This window comes from Genypterus blacodes, unplaced genomic scaffold, assembly GCF_046128005.1.
Source record: "Genypterus blacodes isolate CSIRO-AG114 ecotype Tasmania unplaced genomic scaffold, CSIRO-AGI_Gbla_v1 ptg000024l_1, whole genome shotgun sequence".
NCBI classification, from domain to species: Eukaryota; Metazoa; Chordata; class Actinopteri; order Ophidiiformes; family Ophidiidae; genus Genypterus; species Genypterus blacodes.
In genome coordinates, this window is record NW_027466837.1 from 448520 (window position 1) to 468199 (window position 19680).

Below are 19680 nucleotides of genomic sequence, written 5' to 3' on the forward strand. Positions count from 1 at the left end.
GCTATCGATTAGACAATGATCACACCAACACACACACAGACACACTATGTTCCGACATTCTACGTTTAAGATTTTGCAACAAGATTGTGAAAAACTGAGCGAGAGGGGGAGAGAGAGAGGTAAAAGGAAAAGTGGGGAGGGTAAGAGGGTCATGTAGGGGGGGGCAGTCTCTTGTTCACACTTGCCTCCTCCCTTACTCCTCCCTCTGTGTCTCCTTCCCCTCCCTCTGCAGCGTGAGCGGTCTTGCTGGCCAGGAGGGAAGGAGCGAGGCATGCAGCAGCCAGTCACTCATTTCATTTAGCTGTTTTCCCCACGAGAGCTGACTATCAGTGTGTTGGGCAACTCCAAGGACTTCTGACATACCTTTTCTCTGAGGTAGCTACAGATCCTCAGGAATCACATTTCTCCTGTTTTTCCTTCATCTGCTGAGGAGATTCCTGTTTCTTTTAACTTTTCCTCCTGTGATTCTGGCATTCTGTGCGTTACTCTGACTGCTTTTATCCACAGTTGGCTCTGTTGTATGTGGGGACTGGTGAAGTTAGGACTGGCCGGCTGCCCGACTCCTGCTGCCAAAGTTTGGAGAAGGGAGTTCTGTGTGAGAATTGACTGTTGTGCCCCCTGAAAGGGGAGGAACCTCACATGATGGTTTGACTTGGAAGACGGCAGTGTCTCCTCCAGATCGGGCGTCCCTGTCTTACAAAGAGGAAGAAATTAATGTTTAGGAAGGAAAAGGGAGTTTGATGTGGCACAAAACCGCCAAGTGTTGCATTTGAGGATTTTGTATTCCGCTCTTGGACAGACCGGGGGAAAGCATCATTTGTCTCAGAGAGGGAGAAAGACGTCTTCTGTGTGGGGGACAGAAAGCATCAGTTTGTCACAGTTTGAGCTCGGCTGCAGTGTTGCGAAATGGCAGGGATGTATGGATGCTTCAAGGGGAAAAGGTAAGATAAGCTTCGTCGAACATTATTAGACCATTTATCAACTATTAACATACAAATAAAGACTTCTGATTTTTGTCTTTTTATATTGTAAGGTAAGGTGTTGGTTCTAATCAGTATTGCTTAGCCTGACTCACTCAGAATCAGCCCCCAGTGTGCGTAGTGGCAAAGCCCATCCTGCTGATGAAGATGATATTGCTCAACCGTGTTGCTTCATCAAATTTTTCCTCACCTTATCTCCATGATTGACATCTGCTAACAGTGTGTCTGAGGACGTAGGTGTCATTGGGCTCTTCAAAGGGATTTGTAATTCCAACTCATAACTTGTTTGAGCACAACATGTGAGGTTGTGTTAACACCGACACAGTAACCACACGCTTGTCATCCATAACAAAGCCTTCTTTACTGCTGAATCAGCTTCATCCCAGCTACACGTTGGTGGTTGTTGCACATTTCCATTTATAGTCCAGCAGTGACCCCTTTCTGATCCGGATCAATATTTTGATCTGGGTTAAATTCCACTTATTGATAGTGAAAGGACAGAGCAGCCCTTTGTTGTTAAGATTGGTGTCTTTTTGGGGGGCAAAGTAATCAAATCCGTTGACAGTCTGTATGTTGTACGGTTAAACAAAATGAAAATCCTTCCGTATTTGTATCCCAGTCTGGGTTTGCCTCAAATCAACTCCTCCTTGTGCAAAGTCTGCAACAATTGGTTGATATCCTGCTTACAAACCAACATGTTAGAAACAGGACATCCTAGGTGGAGGTGGTAAAGTCCTGTGTCTGCTGTTAGGTTGCATGAGAGTGGAGAATGTGTGTATTCATGTTCAGGGGTTTCTCCAAAATTGAGGCTGTTGCAGTGCTTATTACTACAGCGGTTAATCTAAGTTTGTCTTTGTCTGTCGAGACAACCGATGTCTTGTTGTTGTCTCAGCCGGGCGGCTGGATGATTCAGAGCTGATTGACTTAGAGCTATTGTACACTGACAGAGGATGACTCATTAGTCAGGACATATTTTTTTCTCGTCATGTTTGTAAGATTTAGGTTTGCAGTCTTTCCCTCAGGTCATGACTTGAATGTGTTAGCTTAGCTGTTGTGTTATGGATTTTATCTTCATTTGAAATATGTGTGTGGTCACTTAACTAAAATGATCTATAAATCAGATTGTTGTCTCAGTGTGATTGAGCCACAGAGGGGAAGGATAATGAAAGCCTTTAGCATTATAGCTACAGTGAAGTGTCTTTTTGTGCTGGAGTTGTATGGATGCTGATACTCCCCTCCACTTTCTTTGTCTCTGTGCTTTCAGTCTCATGACATGATAACAATGCAAGCTTTTATGGCCAACTCTGGTTAGTTAACTTAACCAAACAGTGTGTGTGTGTGTGTGTGTGTGTGTGTGTGTGTGTGTGTGTGTGTGTGTGTGTGTGTGTGTGTGTGTGTGTGTGTGTGTGTGTGTGTGTGTGTGTGTGTGTCTCAAACAGGGGCAGAGATTGATTTAGAGGGACGGGGAATGAGACAGTGAAGAAGCATAATCTGAGAAAACAATCACATTTTTCTTATCTTATTATTGTTCTCAACTTTGCCCCAGCCCGTCTCTCACATTCATTCTAATGAGTTCATTTGCATGTCTGCTACATGCTCACAAGATATCAGAGCAGGCTGGACCTTCAGGCCCTCTGGTCACCCCAGTGTAGTGATGCCACAGCAGGTGACTCGACAATAATTGGGTTGTTGAGTAGAGTAGAATACGATTGAAAGTTTAACCCCACAGAGATCAGGATTTACACTACACTTACATTAATGATATAGAAATGCACAAATCCTTAACAGATCCACAACAAGTGTGTGTTCTCTGGACCAAATGGTGTTATATAAACCACAGTAGGTTGTGTTTGTGCAGGAGGAATGGTGATGCAGCTGTAAATGAATGCAGACTCCACAGGGTGACTGATGAGTGTTTGGTCAGTGTCTCCCTTGAGTCCATGTATGGCTTGTTGCTAAGAGCTCAGAACCATTTTAAACTGCAGGGAGATGGAGGAAGAATATGGGAGAGATGAGATGAGACGAGGACACAAAACCTCCCCAAAAACACGATTTTCCTGCAGTTTCCCAGAGTGAAGGCTACTGTCTGTGACCAAAACACATTTCCAACACATTGTAATTAATAACTATCAAGTTATAAGGGAAGTTGAATGGACAACCAGGGTGTCCTTGTTTAACCCACCAGACTCTGCCATCATCTACCAGAAGAAAGTAAAACAACAGACATCCAGCCACATCATTCCTCTGTTTTGGCAATTCATTTTTGTTACAACACATTCCCCCGACGGCTACAGTGATGTGTTCATTTCATCACCAACCATGTTGTTTGACACGGTTCCTGTTGGATTACTGGGCCCAGTACTTGTCTACAGTCCCTCATGCTAGATTGAGAGGCTAAGGTTTGTCCTTTCAGCACACACACATGTGTACCAGACATCTCTACATAGCAGACCTCTCTCCAAAGGTGTGGTAACGGTAATCACACCATGGCAGAAGTTAATCTTCATGCTCTACATCGTCTTCATATGGACGGTATCAGAACGTGCTGCAAGATGTCACCAAAACTCTTGATTGTGAGTAATGGGTTGACTGATCTGTTTACAGGTCCCTCTGCACCCCAAACACTCCCTCCAGTGTCTGCCTCTATTAGACAGACTAAACTTAGACTTGTTAATGTCCTAGTCAGACCTTGGCATACATTTAGATGATCTTATCTTGGTCTGACGCATGATCTTTGACGGACTAATATTGGACAATTGCTGTGATGTAAATGTAGCTTTGTCCTGGATCTGTCTTGTCCTGAAGGGCGTTTGATCTTTTGTGTCTGTGCCAGTTTCTGCAACTGTCTGCATTTCCTCACAGCACAAGAAAAACATGCCAGGTATTAAAAAAACAACCCTTTCATTGCCCGCGATCAAGACACCAGCCTCAGAACTGCAGTAACAGTTGGAGTGCTGCTCTGTGGCTAAATACTGTAGCAAGGATGCAGAGGACAGATGTCCCCACAGGGATCAGTAAAGTGTAGCTTGAATTACACAATGACAAGGCAGAATCCTCAATTTTGATTGGCCAGAGAGTGTGCAGCAGCTTATATAACTACAAGCTCTGATGTTGTAGCCTTATCATCATTCTTAATTAATACTGACGGACGTTACTCAATTAGATACAAAAAAAAAGAACATTTATTTGGATCGCTGTGAAAGTTATCCTGCTGTGAGTGCAATCATCCATTTTAAGTCAAGTAATGATGACAAATAACGTTTGCAGCCTTTATGTTTTGAATTATTTTCTGATAAATGTTGGACTGTTGGTTGTTATCTGCTCCTGAACACACTTCACATGGGTGCCACCCAGAAAACCAACGACCACTTAGCAACGCCACGGCTAATCATCTCAGATCTTGCGAGTAAGTCCAAGTTACAATGGAATTCTCTGGGAAGCACAAACATTTAATGAATAATTTTCCTGTTAGTCATCCGTCTCCTGCCGACCACACAGGGGTTCAATGGTTGAAGAGGAAACACTGTGGTTCTGAAGCCTGCGTTCCTACTTTGGTATGTGGGCTTGGACAAGAGTCAGGGAATCGAACAGAAGGAGAAGGAGAGAGAGAGAGATAGTTAAGGGAACGAGAGATGAGAGAAGAGGCAGAAAGAAAGAGAGGAGACGGAGTGAAAGGGAGTAAGGAGGCGGTGATGTGGAGCTCTGTTATCTGCACACATTCTTTATATATTTCCTTTTATATCCTAATATGGACTTTGGCTTAAATTGAGCCCCTTCAATTGCATTGGTATGGGCATTGGTTAGATAATAACAAAACTCCTGTAAAGCTTTGTAACATCTGGGGAGTAATAAGAGAGAGAGGGATGTTTGTGCTGGGAGAACTCTACCTTTTTAACATGCTGTTCCCTATTAATGTTTTATGAGATAACATGCAGGGAAGAGACACGGGACAAGACCACAGGACAGAGCAGGAGAAACTCAGACTGGATCCTGTATGATATACGGTCCAATTACACACAGAATGCTCCAGGTTACCATGGCAATTGGAGAAACCTTTAAGAATTGTCTTTTTGGTCTGGGTTTATAACAGTACAGTATGTCAAAAGAAAAATACAGCTTTTGATTTTAGGTGGAAGTGACAAATGGAAGCAACAACAAGAAAACGTTTGAACTCTATGGCTGGTTGCTTTGGCCCAACATGAGTTTAGTGCCAATACAACGGCTTTCGACTTAAAAATAGAAAGTCCTCTAATAGAAACTATATCTCCTTCTCACCAGGTTGGTTTTGAATTTCCTGTCGGGCTGATGGCGTCTATATATGTGCGGTATCTGACTTTTCCAGGTTGTTTACACTGTCAGCTAAAGTTAGCAAAGTTATCGCTTTTAAATCCGATTCGTCACCTTCCTCATGTCATCCCTCCGGTCCTCCCTCCCATCTTCTCCTCCTGCCTGTAGACGTAATCTTCCAGCAGGACCAGCTGTGGGTTTGTGTGGGAATCGTGAACTCACTCCACTTCCAACAAATGTACTTTCCGCAGCTCAGCTCCAACATGGTTGAGTACATTTCAAGCAAATTCCCTCCAAATTGTGTTTAATGAGCTGTGGGATTCACTTCATTCAAATAGTCCACAAACCGAAAATAAATCTTCTACTCCAAGTATTTCAACTATTTACTCATCTTGTGACACAAACGTCCAGATGAAACCAGGAGAGAACTTTGGTTTGTTTCTGGTTTATTAATGGGATTTATAGTAAATTGAATGAAGCAAGGGAGAGTCAACTCAACAGAAACCAATGAAAAGGTTCTCCATGTAATAGAATGGCAGGGAGTAAATTTAGATCCCCTTTAAATTGCACTCTGCATATTTTAAGTTGTGTCCACAGTCTTAAGCTGACATGCGTGCTGCGTATATCTGTATACACAACAGGTCTCTGTAGGTCTATATCTGTACTTAGTGGTCTCTCCCAACTAGCCAAATGTATCATTTCAGCTGCTGGAGGAATTCCGTGCTTTCATGTCTTTCTCCTGCTTTACTTGTCTTCCGCTCCGTTCTCCCTGCTAGTGGAAATTGAGGCTTGTAGTTTGACATACAGTAGATCCTCCATCACCACATAGTCTCTCATATACTGTACACTCACCGTACAGAGCGAGTTCAAGAGTCGAGTTCAGGATTTATTTTTACGTCCACATATATGAGAAGTAGATTCCCGAATTCTGTAGCCAAGTACCTAAAATACTGCGGGTCGTAGGCCAGTCTCTTCCCACGTAGTGATGCGTGGCTGTGCTCTTTGCTTCTGTAATGAGAGACTAAACACGGCAGTCCGAGTTGAGCAGAGCTGGCCGGTCCACTCGTGGGCGGTGCAGGGGTAAAGCCCGGGTCACCTCCTAGCTGTGGCTCCTCCAGCTTCATTTTGCATTCCTACTGGCACAACTGGTCTTCAAAAGGATCTTGTCCTACTCTTGGCAGAAACTGGCGAGGAGAATTAAGCAGTCCAGAAAGACGGGACAGATTGGCCCAAAAACAACCATTTGTGAATAGCCGATAGATTCTCGTAACTCTCGTAAAGATATCACATAGCTGCTGTAGAGTTCTCTAAGGTCTTTGATTGATTGTAAGTCCCTCCTTAAGCTGACGTTATGTAATCAGGCCATACTAAGCTATGTTACTGGTACAAGGATTAGAATAGGAGTATAATGGTTTCTGCAATGCTTATTCTATAGATACTCAACAACCACTCTTTTGAAATCCTAATGTGGCCCTTAGTCATGGTAAGAGTTTCTACTTCTTGAGGTCTTGAGAGATGATTTGTCACAAGCCGACTGACTTCAAGCTCTGCATGTCAGCAAAGACGGGCGCCAATTAGCCAGCGCCTCAGGCTACCAATCAAGCCGGGTAAGACTGGATCCATTGAAGGATTAAGGCTGAACTCAAATGGATTTGCTTTGTGTCAGAAGGGACAGGAACCAAACGGATAAAGGCAGGAGGTTACAGTCATCGATGACACACAGTCTTTGTCTCAGACCCTTTTTATCTATGTTTCTCTGTTTGTTCTTCTTTGTGTCCTTTCCTCTTTTATTTCTTTTTTTTTTATTTCTGGACAAAACTAATTAATAACCCTACATCTTGTCATAAACTGGACGGCCTTCTTGTTTCAGACTGTTTTTCTTTTTGTCTGTCTCTTCTTTCTAATATTTGTCTGTTTATCTAACGCACTCTTCTTTCCTTTCACGCCGCTCTTTCCCACAACCTCTCTCTCTGACCTCCTCCCTCCTCCCTCCTCCGCCTGGTGTTTGTCCTCTCTGTGGTCCTTCTCCCTCCTCTCCCCTCTATCTCACTTTCTTTTACTTCCCCTCACTTGATATTTATGCATCTCTTACTCATCCTCTCCTCTGTCATGCTCTTCCTCCGTCTCTCTGTCCCTCCCTCCGTCTCCTCCCCTGTCATCCGTCCGTCCCCCCTCCTAGATGAAGCGAAGGATGACGCCGTGGGGATCCAGCTTCGGAGGTGGGCGCAGGTCAGTCACTTTGACCCCTGACCCCAGACCCTTGAACCTGATACTCCGCTCCACAATAACACATTTAAAGAACACAAAGCTTTGACAGCACATAAACTAGTCCTTATTGTTCCAACTGAATCTCAGCTTGTGTCGTACTTGTCTTGTACCGGAGGGGAGTGAGCTGTAGACATGGGTATGATGGATAGGATGCTGCCATCTGCTGCATATAGATCAAGACAAATGAGCTCATGAGAGGAAGTACGACAATAACAACGACAAGTGAATGAATGGGAACCAGTGGAGCGCTTCCATAAGTTAAAGCAACGTCAGTTTAGGCAAAAATATGACTTTTTGTATTAAACTGAGGAGGATTTATTGTACATGTAAACATATTGATTGTTCCTGAAGTTTAGTGTCAAGGAATCCTTTCATATGTTGGTTTCTGCACGGTTGACAATGTGGTATTGTCATTGTGTGTTTGGTTCTCCGCTCTCTCCGTGACACTTGTTGATATAGTAGTTCCATCATTTCCTGTTGTGTCACAGACAATAAGCCAGAGTGTATGAAGGTCTGTGTTATCTCTTAGTTTCTGTCTATGTGTCCGTATCTGTATCCCGGACATGTTATTAAAGCTGTTGAAATATTGTGTGTGTGTGTGTGTGTGTGTGTGTGTGTGTGTGTGTGTGTGTGTGTGTGTGTGTGTATTGTGTCTTCCTGCAGCAGACACAGGAAATTGATGAGTCGCATGCTTCAGCTCATAGCAACCACCATTACAATGCAATATCTGCCGTATGACCATGTGATAAAACGAAGTTATGAGTCTGTATGTAATGAATCAATTATATAATGTATACAATGTCGAGGTGATTGTGAAGCTAATGGCTGGTGGAAGGTGATGACTAAATATCTCGCAATTACATAAGGGTAATAGTGATGAAAGGCCCTTGATATGTCAACAACCCTTCTGGAATGTTCCATCTGTTTCCATAATACACAACTCTCTGTAAACACAGTTGACAAGAAGCTCTCCAGCCACTTCCCTAATGGAAAAGCTCTGTGTGCACTAACAGGCAAAGCAGAAACATTGCATCTGCAAAAGGTAATCGGAGAGAAACTGTTTACACTCCAGCTGAGTATCATGCAGCATTTCTGTCATATTACAACATATTTTAGTGCTTTGACTCAACCCCAGAGTCATGAAACATCTCTTGTATGATCCAAGACATAATATTTTAATTAACTGCACTATTATTTTTCATAATAGCTGTTATTGAAAGTGCAAATGTAGGGGAGTGATCTTAAAACCACTGTTAGAGAATTCATTTTTTATTTAAGGCATTCACAGCTATAGAACTTCATCTTGTAAATAATTTAATACGTCCTTGTGCGCGGCGGTGCTACAACAGAGGAGAGCAGAAGTGCATCAGTGTGTTTTTTGCAGATTAAAGCATTGAAAATCTCTCGAAAGTGACTCATGGAAATCTGTCTAATGAATCCACTTAAATGGTCTTAATGTAGATTTAGCGCTGCCATGTGATTGTGGAGAAACGATCGAGTGAAAGACATTTTTGTGGCATTTCCTTGAATTATTGGTAACATATTTCCTCACCCGAAAGTTAAATTGTGTGTTTTATTGAGATAGTTTCAAATCCCCTCTCTTTGTGTTCTCTTATATTACATTTAGAGTCTCTGTTTAAATCGCAGAGCGCTCAGAGCAGCGGCTTGTTTCTGCTGTAAAACTCCATTGACCTTTCTATGTAGTTCTACCTCATGTGGTGTTGCACATCTGCACTCCCCTGTATCCCATCACATCTGTGTGGGAGTCTGGAGGTTGAAGCTTATTGCTGCAAAATTCAATCTTCCTGTGCTGCCTCAACGTATAAAGCTTAGTCTAACAAAACAGGCCCTTCTCCTCCGTCTCCATCCATTCCCATGAACTCCGTAGGAAAAGTTTGAAGCGCAAGTAGAGTGAGGAAGAACATCAATCACGAGATCGTCGTGATTATTATAAGATATCGATTTACCGTCATCCGCGCTGGTAATCACCCAGCTTCCTGCCAAACTGCGAAGGAAATCTCGTGCGCACAGAACATCGCTAATCAGATTTCAGCCTACAATTGGGAGTAATTTTAAACTTACTGAATTAATGGTGCCTCTGTACGGGAGAGCTAACAGCTAACTGGTTCACCATGCTGGAGATTTCCTGTCTGCACTGGCTGGACTAAAGCACCCTGGGAAATAAAATGGAGTGATCGGTAAAAGAGCACAAGGAAGCTTAGGGGCTAACGATGATTAAATACATGATCAATTTATCAAAGGGGAAGTCTTTTGCAGTCTTGCCTTTAAAGAGACGGTCCATAACACACCAAGACATCAGGTTGTAATAAAAGTTTCTCTCCATTTCAGTTTGTGGTGAAGGAATCGGTGCTTATTCTGGCTCTGAGGCAGTTTGTCAGAGGTGCATGGCAGAGCAGAACACTGGAAACATATTTGAGATGCCTCTGTTGAGTCTGTTTGGGTTGTAGTGAAGGATCGTACTGCACTTTTGGATTTGGATTAGTTGTGGTGTTAACTAACAGTTTGGACGGGAGAATAAACAGTAATAACAGCAAACTGAAATATGGCACACATATCTAGAGCCAGGCTTTTAGATGGAACAAGGCAGGAAACTGTGACGACTCAACATTTAAGAGAGGAATACATTTCTCAGATGGTATCGTTCTGGCTTTTGTCTTGTCCTTCTCTTTTGGTCCCAAGACTCACCAGTTTCTTGCTCTCTCTTTCGCAGCAGTGACAGTGTTGCTATGGCATCGGGACCATCAGATGCGGCGGCCAGTCAGGAGCCTGTGGAGGTTGCGGAAGAATGCTCAGGTAACAATTTTGCTTTTTCATTGACCATTTCAGTAATTTTTGAATGAAGTTCAAGCAAGGAATCTTTGAGGGTTAAAAGAACTAATCAATTTATTTTTGATGAATAGATTTTTATTGAAATGCTAGAAGAACTCTTCTCCACCAAATCAATCCCTATTCCAAACATCTGTCACGTGGAATGATGTGTTTATAGTGAGATTTGGTAGAAACAGACAGACCGCTGCTGTCAAGAACCAAAGACACAGTAGAAATCTATCATCATCTCTCTCACACACACACACACAACCCACATGCATGGACACGGGCTGTTCAGTTAGACGGCCCAGATGTTGCTGCTGTGATGGGAAACAGGAAGAAGTGGTTGGGAGGTCATCGAGATGTCTGTGAAGGAAGAGTTTAGGTCTGAGGCTGGAGTGCCGTGGGGATTATGGTAAATACTCTTTAGTTGAAGCATCGTTTCCCAGTGTAAATAAACTCTGTGTGTGTGAGTGTTGTTACATGTCAGATGTTCACAAGGAGCTGGACAATTGGTCTCAGCTTTGTTAGAGAACTGTTGGCAAGTCAAGGATGACTCCAGTAATCCTCTTGACCTCCTCTTCTTCTTCTTCACTCTTTCTTTCCCTGTGGAAGGTCATCGCCTTTCCCTTTGCTTGAGCTGAAGTCCTAGTATCTACCTTAGAAATTCCCCTGACTCCATCCTGAGTGTGACTCCGGTCGTGTTTCGGAATCGTGGGAAGTTATCAGCTCTATAACTGTTATCAAATGTTTCATCTACAATAGGCAAAGATCTGCTGACCTTCCATTGAAGTAGTGGCCTTTTCCAGCGCTCAGTAAGTGAGACCTTTAGCTGAATGGGTTATTGTATCTAAAATAACTCATGTTCAGGCTGATAAATGGCTCTGTCCACTGGTGTTTCCCCCTGATTTCTCTTCCTGGCACTGCAGAAAGGCCTGATGTGTCACCTAAAGTGCTTTGGAAGCTCCTTAAGTAAATAAAGGAGTTATACAGCTCCCATTGTTGTCAAGACAAAGGAGAGAAGAATTTACTCCACACATCTCAAGGATGAGAAATGAAAATCTTAAAGTGTCATATAAATAAAAGAATATGATGAAATGGCCCAGCAGTTGTAGAGTCTTAGACTGAACGGGTTTAGATTCCAGACATTTTTCAGCTCTATTTGTGCTTCAACCAAAAACTATTTTACTGAAAGGGAGGAATGCTCAAGGATTCTCTACAGAGAAGAGAGACAAACATGAAAAAAACAGGCAACTGAACTGGAACTGAACCATGTTTGTGTTTTATTTCTTTTCCTCCTCGTTCACACTTTCTTCAGTTTCTTTGTTGCTCTTGGTTGCTCTGTGTTGTGTCAATTCCTCAGAAAGTTCTCAAAGGGTAATCGGCTTCAAATAGTTTCCCTCATCAAAGTCCCATCAATCCGTTCTCCAGTACGTATCTATCTTTCGATCTACAGATCTGTGTCCTGGAGGCGTAGGAGGCTAGGTCCCTCCCCTTACACATGTCCATGTCCTCCGGCTCTCCCTGGGGATCCTAGACTAGATTCACAGGCATGATGGAATACGGGCTTGCCCCTTGCTCTCATCCCAAATGGATGCGGTTTTGCCGATGACGTAGCAAAGCATTGGCTCATTTGTGGTCGCGACACATCTCAACTGGCCGACCACAAAGAGCCGACCATGTCTTGTTACATCTGCAGCACTGATACACAATGCTGTGGAGTGTAGTGGTGTCACCTTTCTTTGTACTGATCATTCGATTGTCACGGTGAAGTAAAGCCTGACCTCATCCCTGTTGTATACGGCTGCAGACGACAGAGCGGTGGGCTCGTTCCTGCTGTGTTCTGGATGAGCTCAAAGCAGTGTGTAGCTGTTTAAGGAGCAATAAAAAAGACTTGTTGAGTTTTTCCACAGTGGTGCTAATGGACGTGGGCTCCCTGGGGGATTTTACAAGCACAGATGAGTGTGTATGTATGACTGGGTCTGTCCTCGTGTCCATCTGTGCGCACAAACACACGCGCACACACACACACACACACATCAGGCTATGTGTGTGGTTTTACTAGACGGCCTACCTGGGTCTTTACAGCCAACGCAGGGCTCACACAGATAATTGCTCAAACAGCAGTTCATGTGAGGGCAGTGTGAAGATGCTGTGTGTGTCATATTCTCATTGTGTTACTGTGTACTTAGGTGTAGTAATACACTGTAGTTCAATGTAAACATTCTGTCATATTCTTTATGTTCTCAGCAAAGAAGAAGTCAAAGTTCCAGGCGTTTAAGAAATTCTTTGCCCGGAAGAAAAGGAAGGAGCCGTCGGCCTCAGGTGGAGAGGCGGGGCTTAAAGCCAGCCAATCGAGTGACAATGTCAGCAAAACGCCAGAGAATAACACACTCACTCGATCGGAGAAGGATAAAGGCTCTGGGTAAGATCAGACACACGTAAATACACACAAACACACACACACACACACACACTCGGACACAGCTCTGCGTCTCTGCTGAATTGGTGGCGCCTGTTGTTTATAAACAGTTGGTAGCTTCAAAATAGGGTTTCTTCAGCATTTTCATACTTTCCATGTTTTCTTTAGATGGCACCAGTTGTCTTCCCAATTTAAAGTTTTTTCAGCCATTCCCTATTAAAATACATTCAAATTTCCTTCAGGCCTTCACACTTTCAGCTCCTTTATTCATTGTGGCACAGAAACCATTGAAACATTCTTCCGAGCTTCAGGTTTCAAACTTTCAGGAACTCGTTCAACATTTCAAATCTATTACGGTTTTTCAGATAGCACGACATTAAAACACATCAGTTCAGTCATTCCCTATAAAATATATTCAAAGTTCCTTCAGGCTTCATCCTTCCAGGGTTTTCTCAGCTTGTCATTTTAAAGGTTTTCCCAATCCCTATTAAAATACATTCAAATCTCCTTCAGGCCTTAGTACTTTCAGGCCCTTTTAAGTTAAATTCATTGAGGTACAGAAACCATTCAGTAAACCCCAAATAGACTAATTCAATGACTTTTTTTCTAACTATCATCACAGTGGGCTGACAGCTCACTGAGGTGTGTTATCCCACCTAAGCAGTTCACTTGAAAACTCCCAAATGATGGAACATAACATGGCCTCTGAAGGGAAATGTCATTAAAAAGGAAACGTGCTAATCATTTGTCACTTCAGACTCTTTTTCCAATACCTAAGTATCAGCTCTTCTGTTATTAAGCCAGAGATCATGGAGGAGAGGAAGGTAACGTGTTAACATCCACCTCCTCTTCCTCCAGCCTCACCTCAGTGAAGCCTCCTGGCTTCCTGTGTTCTTTTCTGGTAGTGAGAAGTCACTTCCTGTGGACAGTCCTCATTTCCTGTGTTTTTCTAAGCTGTGCCACTTCCTGCCTCGTCTGCGTTTCACTCTTCCCCAGGGTCACAGGGTCTGCTCCAGTTTAAAGCCAATATTTTGCCATCACAGATATTTCGGATTTTTGTATTTACTATGTTTTTCCACAAACTGCACCACACTGCCACTTGTGATGGGAGTCAATGATGAGTAAAGGGTTAACTGCTGCCAATTTGATTCCAAACTATAAAAGTAAACTCTTTAACACGCCGCTACAGGTAGCACAACTACCCTGAACATATCCCAGCATGCATCACTCTTCCCAGTTGCCTCACTTCGCCTTCAGCAAAGTGAATCACGCTATTTAATCATTAAAATTGTGCAATAAGTATATTCCATGAATCCGTGAACCCAATGGTTTGTAATAAGACTGATGAGACTTATCAGACAATAAAAATCAGTGTGATCTTGGTTTAGAATTTTTAATGATAATGGAATTTTGATGGAATTCATTGCAGACAGAAATGCAGATTTCACAGATACAGATTCACATTGTTTTTCATTTTATTTTCCACACGTTGTACCTTGTAAAGCTTCCGTAACTACCCATGACGTATTAAGTATTGGATTTGGCTTAACCCACCTGCCGACCTTAACCTGTATTGATTTACCGTGTTGACTTACATAAACTGTGAAACCTGACTTCCTCCTTCATGTTTTCTCTTCTTCCTGGCACCTCAAGGTCAAAGATCAGCCTGGGCAGCAAAGCCTTATCACATGACTCTGTATTTGTCTCTGACTCATCGGAGACCAACGAGGCTCTGGGGGCATCCCAGGACAGCATTCATGGCAAAGTGAAATCACTACAGGTACACACACACTCACACACACACACACAGAAATACACTTCAGACCTATATTTGTCTTTTATTTGGAGCTATTGTTCTCCAAGTAGAGGATGTGGAATTCCGTCCGCAGTCCAGTATCCATCCTGCTGAGTCGTCATTTAGAAGATGCTGAATGCCTGCCAGCTCATCTGCAGCTTATCCTGACCTCTGACCTCCATGTGGAGAGAGCAAGAGGAAATAGGATTTCACAGCAGGGATTAATAAAACAAAATATTATAGAACCATTGTTAGCACATGTTTGGGAGTGCTGCTCCACGAGAATAATGTGTTTTGTGGGAATGTTTGTGACCCTGTGCGGCTATTAGGTGTGTTTGTCAAAGAGAGAGAGAGAGAGGGGGAGAGAGAGGGGGAGACCACCAGCTGGTCTGATTTATATTTAGATGGTGATATGATACACCTCAGGGATGTGAGCGGTTCAGGATTCAGAGCTGGACTATAACTCATCTTGTTGTGTTGATGTGTTACATTTGAGCGACAGCCCAGACAGGCGGACCTGATGTGTATCACAGCGAGAGGTTCAATCTGAAGCGTCCATCAAAATAGAACATGACAATAAGAAGAGTAGCTGGACAGATGTCTGTCACAACAACAGGCTAAAACGGGAAGACTGCCCTCAAGTCAAACACTTTGACTGGGCTTTAATCTAGAGGGAGGGGTCGGGGGGATTAAGCAACGTCTTAAGGAGATTTGAACACATGGGCAACTTTCTCCTTCAGTTGCAGAGTGTAAAGCAAACAGAGGGAGGTATTGATACAGACAGAAGGACGCAGAGAGAGTATTCACAGGTCATATACTCAATACCTGCACTGACACGATGTACAGACACAAACCTCCTACTGTAGTACACTGGAACATTTACAGACAATAACAGAAAACCGAATATGTAACTTCTAAACTCTTAACTAAGTAATATCTGACTGCATTTAATATGAGGTGAGTCAGAACCTCTCTGCTGTTGGAGCGCCTGCATGTCTCTCTCTTTAAAGTGGTCGTAACGTTGCTAAATTATGCCACACTCTTTCTACGAGTGTGTGTGTGTGTGTGTTCCAGTACCGAGCCCTGCTAATGAAAGCTGAACTGTCCAGTGTTTGTTTTGTACCTGGGCAAACGAGTCCTGAGTCCTTGAGTGACTGTTACAGGGCAACACATAACAGGCCGATAACGAGGCCGTAAGTTTGAGTTTCTGTGATAACGTGCGTACACACACACGCACACACACACGCACACACACACACACACACGTGCGCAGCCTAAAATAAACACTTTCTGTCTGGAATGCTAGCTGACTGTCCACATAAGTTGTTAATCATAGCGTTCACTTGTGGGGATCCTGGAACGTGGAGGCCGTTAATCTTTCTAAACACACACGAGTCAAACTCAAACACACTTTTATTACATTTTTCTGAAAACGTAGTTCATTAAACAGGCCTTGAGATTTTCCTCCCTCCCCCACACACACCCCCACACCTAAATCATTTTTGTGGACACACACAAACCCCCCACATGTCCTCGTGTTTGTGTCTCCTGTCCTCCAGCTGCAGCTCAAGCAGGCCATCAAACTGGGCTCTCCTCCCTCCCTGATGTGTGTGAAGAAGACAGAGGATGCCGGTGCCATGTCGGAGGATGACGGGCTACCCTGCAGTCCACCTGAATACTCATCACGTCACGCAGCACAGGTGACACACACACACAGACACACACACTGAGTTTTAGACTGAGTAATGAAGTAGGGAATGTTACTAAACCTTCTCATTCTGCGTCTGTCTCTGTCTTCTTCAGAATCAGGCTCAGAGGAGCAGTATCAGTCTGGAGGGGACGGACAGTGATGAAGAACAGGTAAACACACACAGACATGTACACACAGTTGGGTATCAGGGCGAAAATGGCGTCTTTTTTCTATCCATCACAAGCCCTTTTAATGTATCAGCAAAAATCACAAGCTGTGTTAGGACCTGGAGGCGTTGTGGAGCGTGGAGATGTTTCTCCTCATGTGACCGCTGTAACAGCATCTTGTGATCAGTTTGACCTCTCTGTCACTTCCACCATCGTGTGCTCTCTCTGTCTCTCTCTCTCTCTCTCTCTGTCTTTCTCTCTCTCTGTGTCTTCCAATTGTTCATTGATTGATGCGTGCATCACTCTTCTCACCAATGTGTTTTGTGGTTTGCGCCCGTGTGACTTTAAATTGCTCATGCTAACGACATCATCAGGCCCGTCTGCTGTCGCTCACATTCTTTCAGATGGACAGAAAGGGGAAAAAAGGAGCGCCACTTTGATGATAAGAGAGATTTACCGAAAACCCTCAACTATCCATTTAGCCTCTCAGACTGTAACTTGGGTTGAAAGCTCAGTCAGCAAAGTATGACAAATGAACGTTAATGATAGTGCAGGTTTAGCCTTTTTTGCTGAGTTTTAGCCGCTGGAAATAACCACAAATGGACGACTACAAAGACACGCTTAGAAAACCCTGAAATTTCCTTTTCAAAAAGTGCATTCCACACACAGCTGAGACTTATGAATTACAGCCGCCGCTCCCCCCTGCACCAGGAAGCGACTTCATGGAGTCACACCATGTTTGTTTTGTTGTTTGTTTATTTGCCCCAGATAAACTGGATTTCTTGTTGGTGCTAATAGTTCTAATGCATACAGTGTGTCCAAGTGTGTGAGGAATCATTCTTGATTTGTGTCTCCATGGCTTCTTAGTGCATATAGATATAGATAGATAAATTAGAAGTCCAGACCCAGAGGACTGAACTAACCTCTCCAGCTCAACAAACAGCAACTTCACAAATGGTTACTGTATTTATCACAGTAAATTTTTGTCATGTGCTGTGTGTGTGTGCTTGACGCTTTTCCTCAGGGTGTGTGTGTGCGAGTGTGAGATTGTGATTGACCTCTTTCCTTGTGTAACCTCTCTTGTTTTAATCATCCTCTCTCACTCCATCTCTCTTTTTTAAATTTGAGTTTTGCCAATTTCCTCTCTGACCATAATCGTATCCACTGACCGTGTGTGTGTGTGTGTGTGTGTGTGTGTGTGTGTGTGTGTGTGTGTGTGTGTGTGTGTGTGTGTGTTTGCGTGTGTGTGTTATTCCACTTTTGTGTTCTGGGTGCATTCCTATGGTTTCCACTGGCAGTCACTGTGTCTGCTTGTAGTTACTGTGCTCTGGCTCTGTCTCAGCTGACCACATATACACACACACACACACATTACAAATAAATAGATGTCAACAAAGACTCTCAACTTAAAATCAGTCAAATTAAAGCCAGTTTATATTAAAGCTCTATAATATCCAAATCAAAGTGACATCAGCCATGTTGTCCATGTTGCCGGCCGCTTCACTCTGAATCTGCTCTTTGACGGTTTAATGGATGGAGGGAGCGATGGATGGATGGATGGGGACAGAAAGATGTCAGCATAATTATAAATCTGTCAGGGAGAAGAGAGGAAAGAGAAAAATAGAACTTAGGAGCAAGAGACAGAGACAGACGCAACAGACGGCAGATACTTCAATGATGACAGAGTGAGAGGTGGAACTACAGATAAGGACTGTTTGTGTTTGTACAGCTGGACTGGAGCTCTCTCTCTCTCTCTCTCTCTCTCTCTCTCTCTCTCTCTCTCTCTCTCTCTCTCTCTCTCTCTCTCTCTCTCTCTCTCTCTCTCTCTCTCTCTCTCTCTCTCTCTCTCTCTCTCTCTCTCTTTTCTGGTCTTGCTCCATTTCCTTTGGTTTCCTCGCGTGCTGTCTCGGCACTTTAAGTGAATGTCCACCTTTTATCATAACAGGCACGCAGTTCCGTTTCATTTCCTCACAGCTGGAAACAAGACAGCGAGCGATGTGTCCAGTGTGTGATGTCATACATGTGTGACCCCAGTTAATATGACAGATGGGATGGAAGCTACTGCAGTCACAATCAGAATTCCAAACCACATGGAAGCATCTTTAGTAATATTTCCCCTGTAATTTAAAGTCCAAACTCTTCCTCTCTCCTCTTTCTGTCCCAGCTGCCCTGTGCTGCCTCCAGCAGAGCAGTGAGCCCCCTGGTGGTGGCTCCATGTGACTTCAGTCAGCCCGCCACTCACGTTAGCTGTCTGGATAACTCGGCTGCCAAACACAAACTGGGCCTGAGACACAAAGCCTGCAACAAGAGGAAGCCCGCCAGAGTAAGACACAAACACACACACGGAACATTTATATCTTGTTGTCTTTTGTCTTTGGTCCGATCGTCATATTTTCCTCATTGATCCCACAGAAACTGCTGTTGTGGGAGGTCACACAATTGAGTAGTTGTGAGTTAGATAATGTAGTTATTCTTTAGTCCCGCCTACACACTAGGTCAAAGGTCAGGAGAGGTCCTGTTGTTACCCATATTGTGCTTAAGGGGACTAACAACAGATGTGGTCTTTTTTGGGGCTTTAACTTGTATCTTCGAGTCTCAAACAGTTGAGGAATCCTCCAGGATCCTGCCGACCTCTCGTGTTCTGTTCTTGTCATTTGTTTACGTTTATGTTGCTTTCTCAGGAGTTCTCTATGAGTTCTTGTTCCAAGTTCACAATAGTTTAAGTCGGTCAAATGAGCAGCAATTGACAATCGGCTTAAGTGATGTTGAGGTGAAATATGTTTTTGTCTATGTAGAGGTTGGAGCTCAGAACAGGAGGAGACTCCTCTGTGGAGGAGATGCTAAGCACCTCTATACCAGAAGCATTGGAGGAGAGAAGAGAACAAGAAGTTGGAGGTCAGCAAAGTTTCCTGATCATCTGTAGATTATGATTCTGCATTCTGTAAGTGTGTGGTCTGACATGTTACTCTCTCTGTTCCAGATGATCAGCTGAAACCAAAGAAGGAGGAAGGGGAGGAGGGAGAGCCACAAGAACATTCCAGACAATCTCTGTTGAGCGATAAGGAGGAGAGGGAGGAGGGAGAGGATGAGCAGGAAGCAGAACAGGAAGTTCCTCACGACTCACAAATGTCCTCTCCTCCTCCCGAGACACGTCCATCAGAGGGGGACGCCCCCGACACCCCCAGCTCCAGATCCTCCTCCCTCGACAGTCCCAGGTAATCAGATGTTTCTCCTCCTCGTAG

General features: G+C 43.7%; 1 protein-coding gene across 6 annotated transcripts in view; it reads left to right on the top strand.

The window, feature by feature from the left end:
* Positions 1 to 19680, top strand: part of LOC142992900 (uncharacterized) — a 30539-nt gene that overhangs the window by 6570 nt on the left and 4289 nt on the right. For 2 of the 6 annotated variants that reach the window (XM_076143450.1, XM_076143454.1), the window contains exons 2-9: positions 10267 to 10349; positions 12615 to 12789; positions 14440 to 14566; positions 16141 to 16281; positions 16385 to 16441; positions 18603 to 18761; positions 19234 to 19333; positions 19419 to 19653. In XM_076143450.1, the coding sequence (XP_075999565.1) occupies positions 10267 to 10349; positions 12615 to 12789; positions 14440 to 14566; positions 16141 to 16281; positions 16385 to 16441; positions 18603 to 18761; positions 19234 to 19333; positions 19419 to 19653 (1077 nt within the window). Of the gene's footprint in view, positions 1 to 241; positions 942 to 7446; positions 7497 to 10266; positions 10350 to 12614; positions 12790 to 14439; positions 14567 to 16140; positions 16282 to 16384; positions 16442 to 18602; positions 18762 to 19233; positions 19334 to 19418; positions 19654 to 19680 lie in introns of those variants that run through there. The other 4 variants (XM_076143449.1, XM_076143451.1, XM_076143452.1 and 1 more) reach the window with 4 other exon arrangements.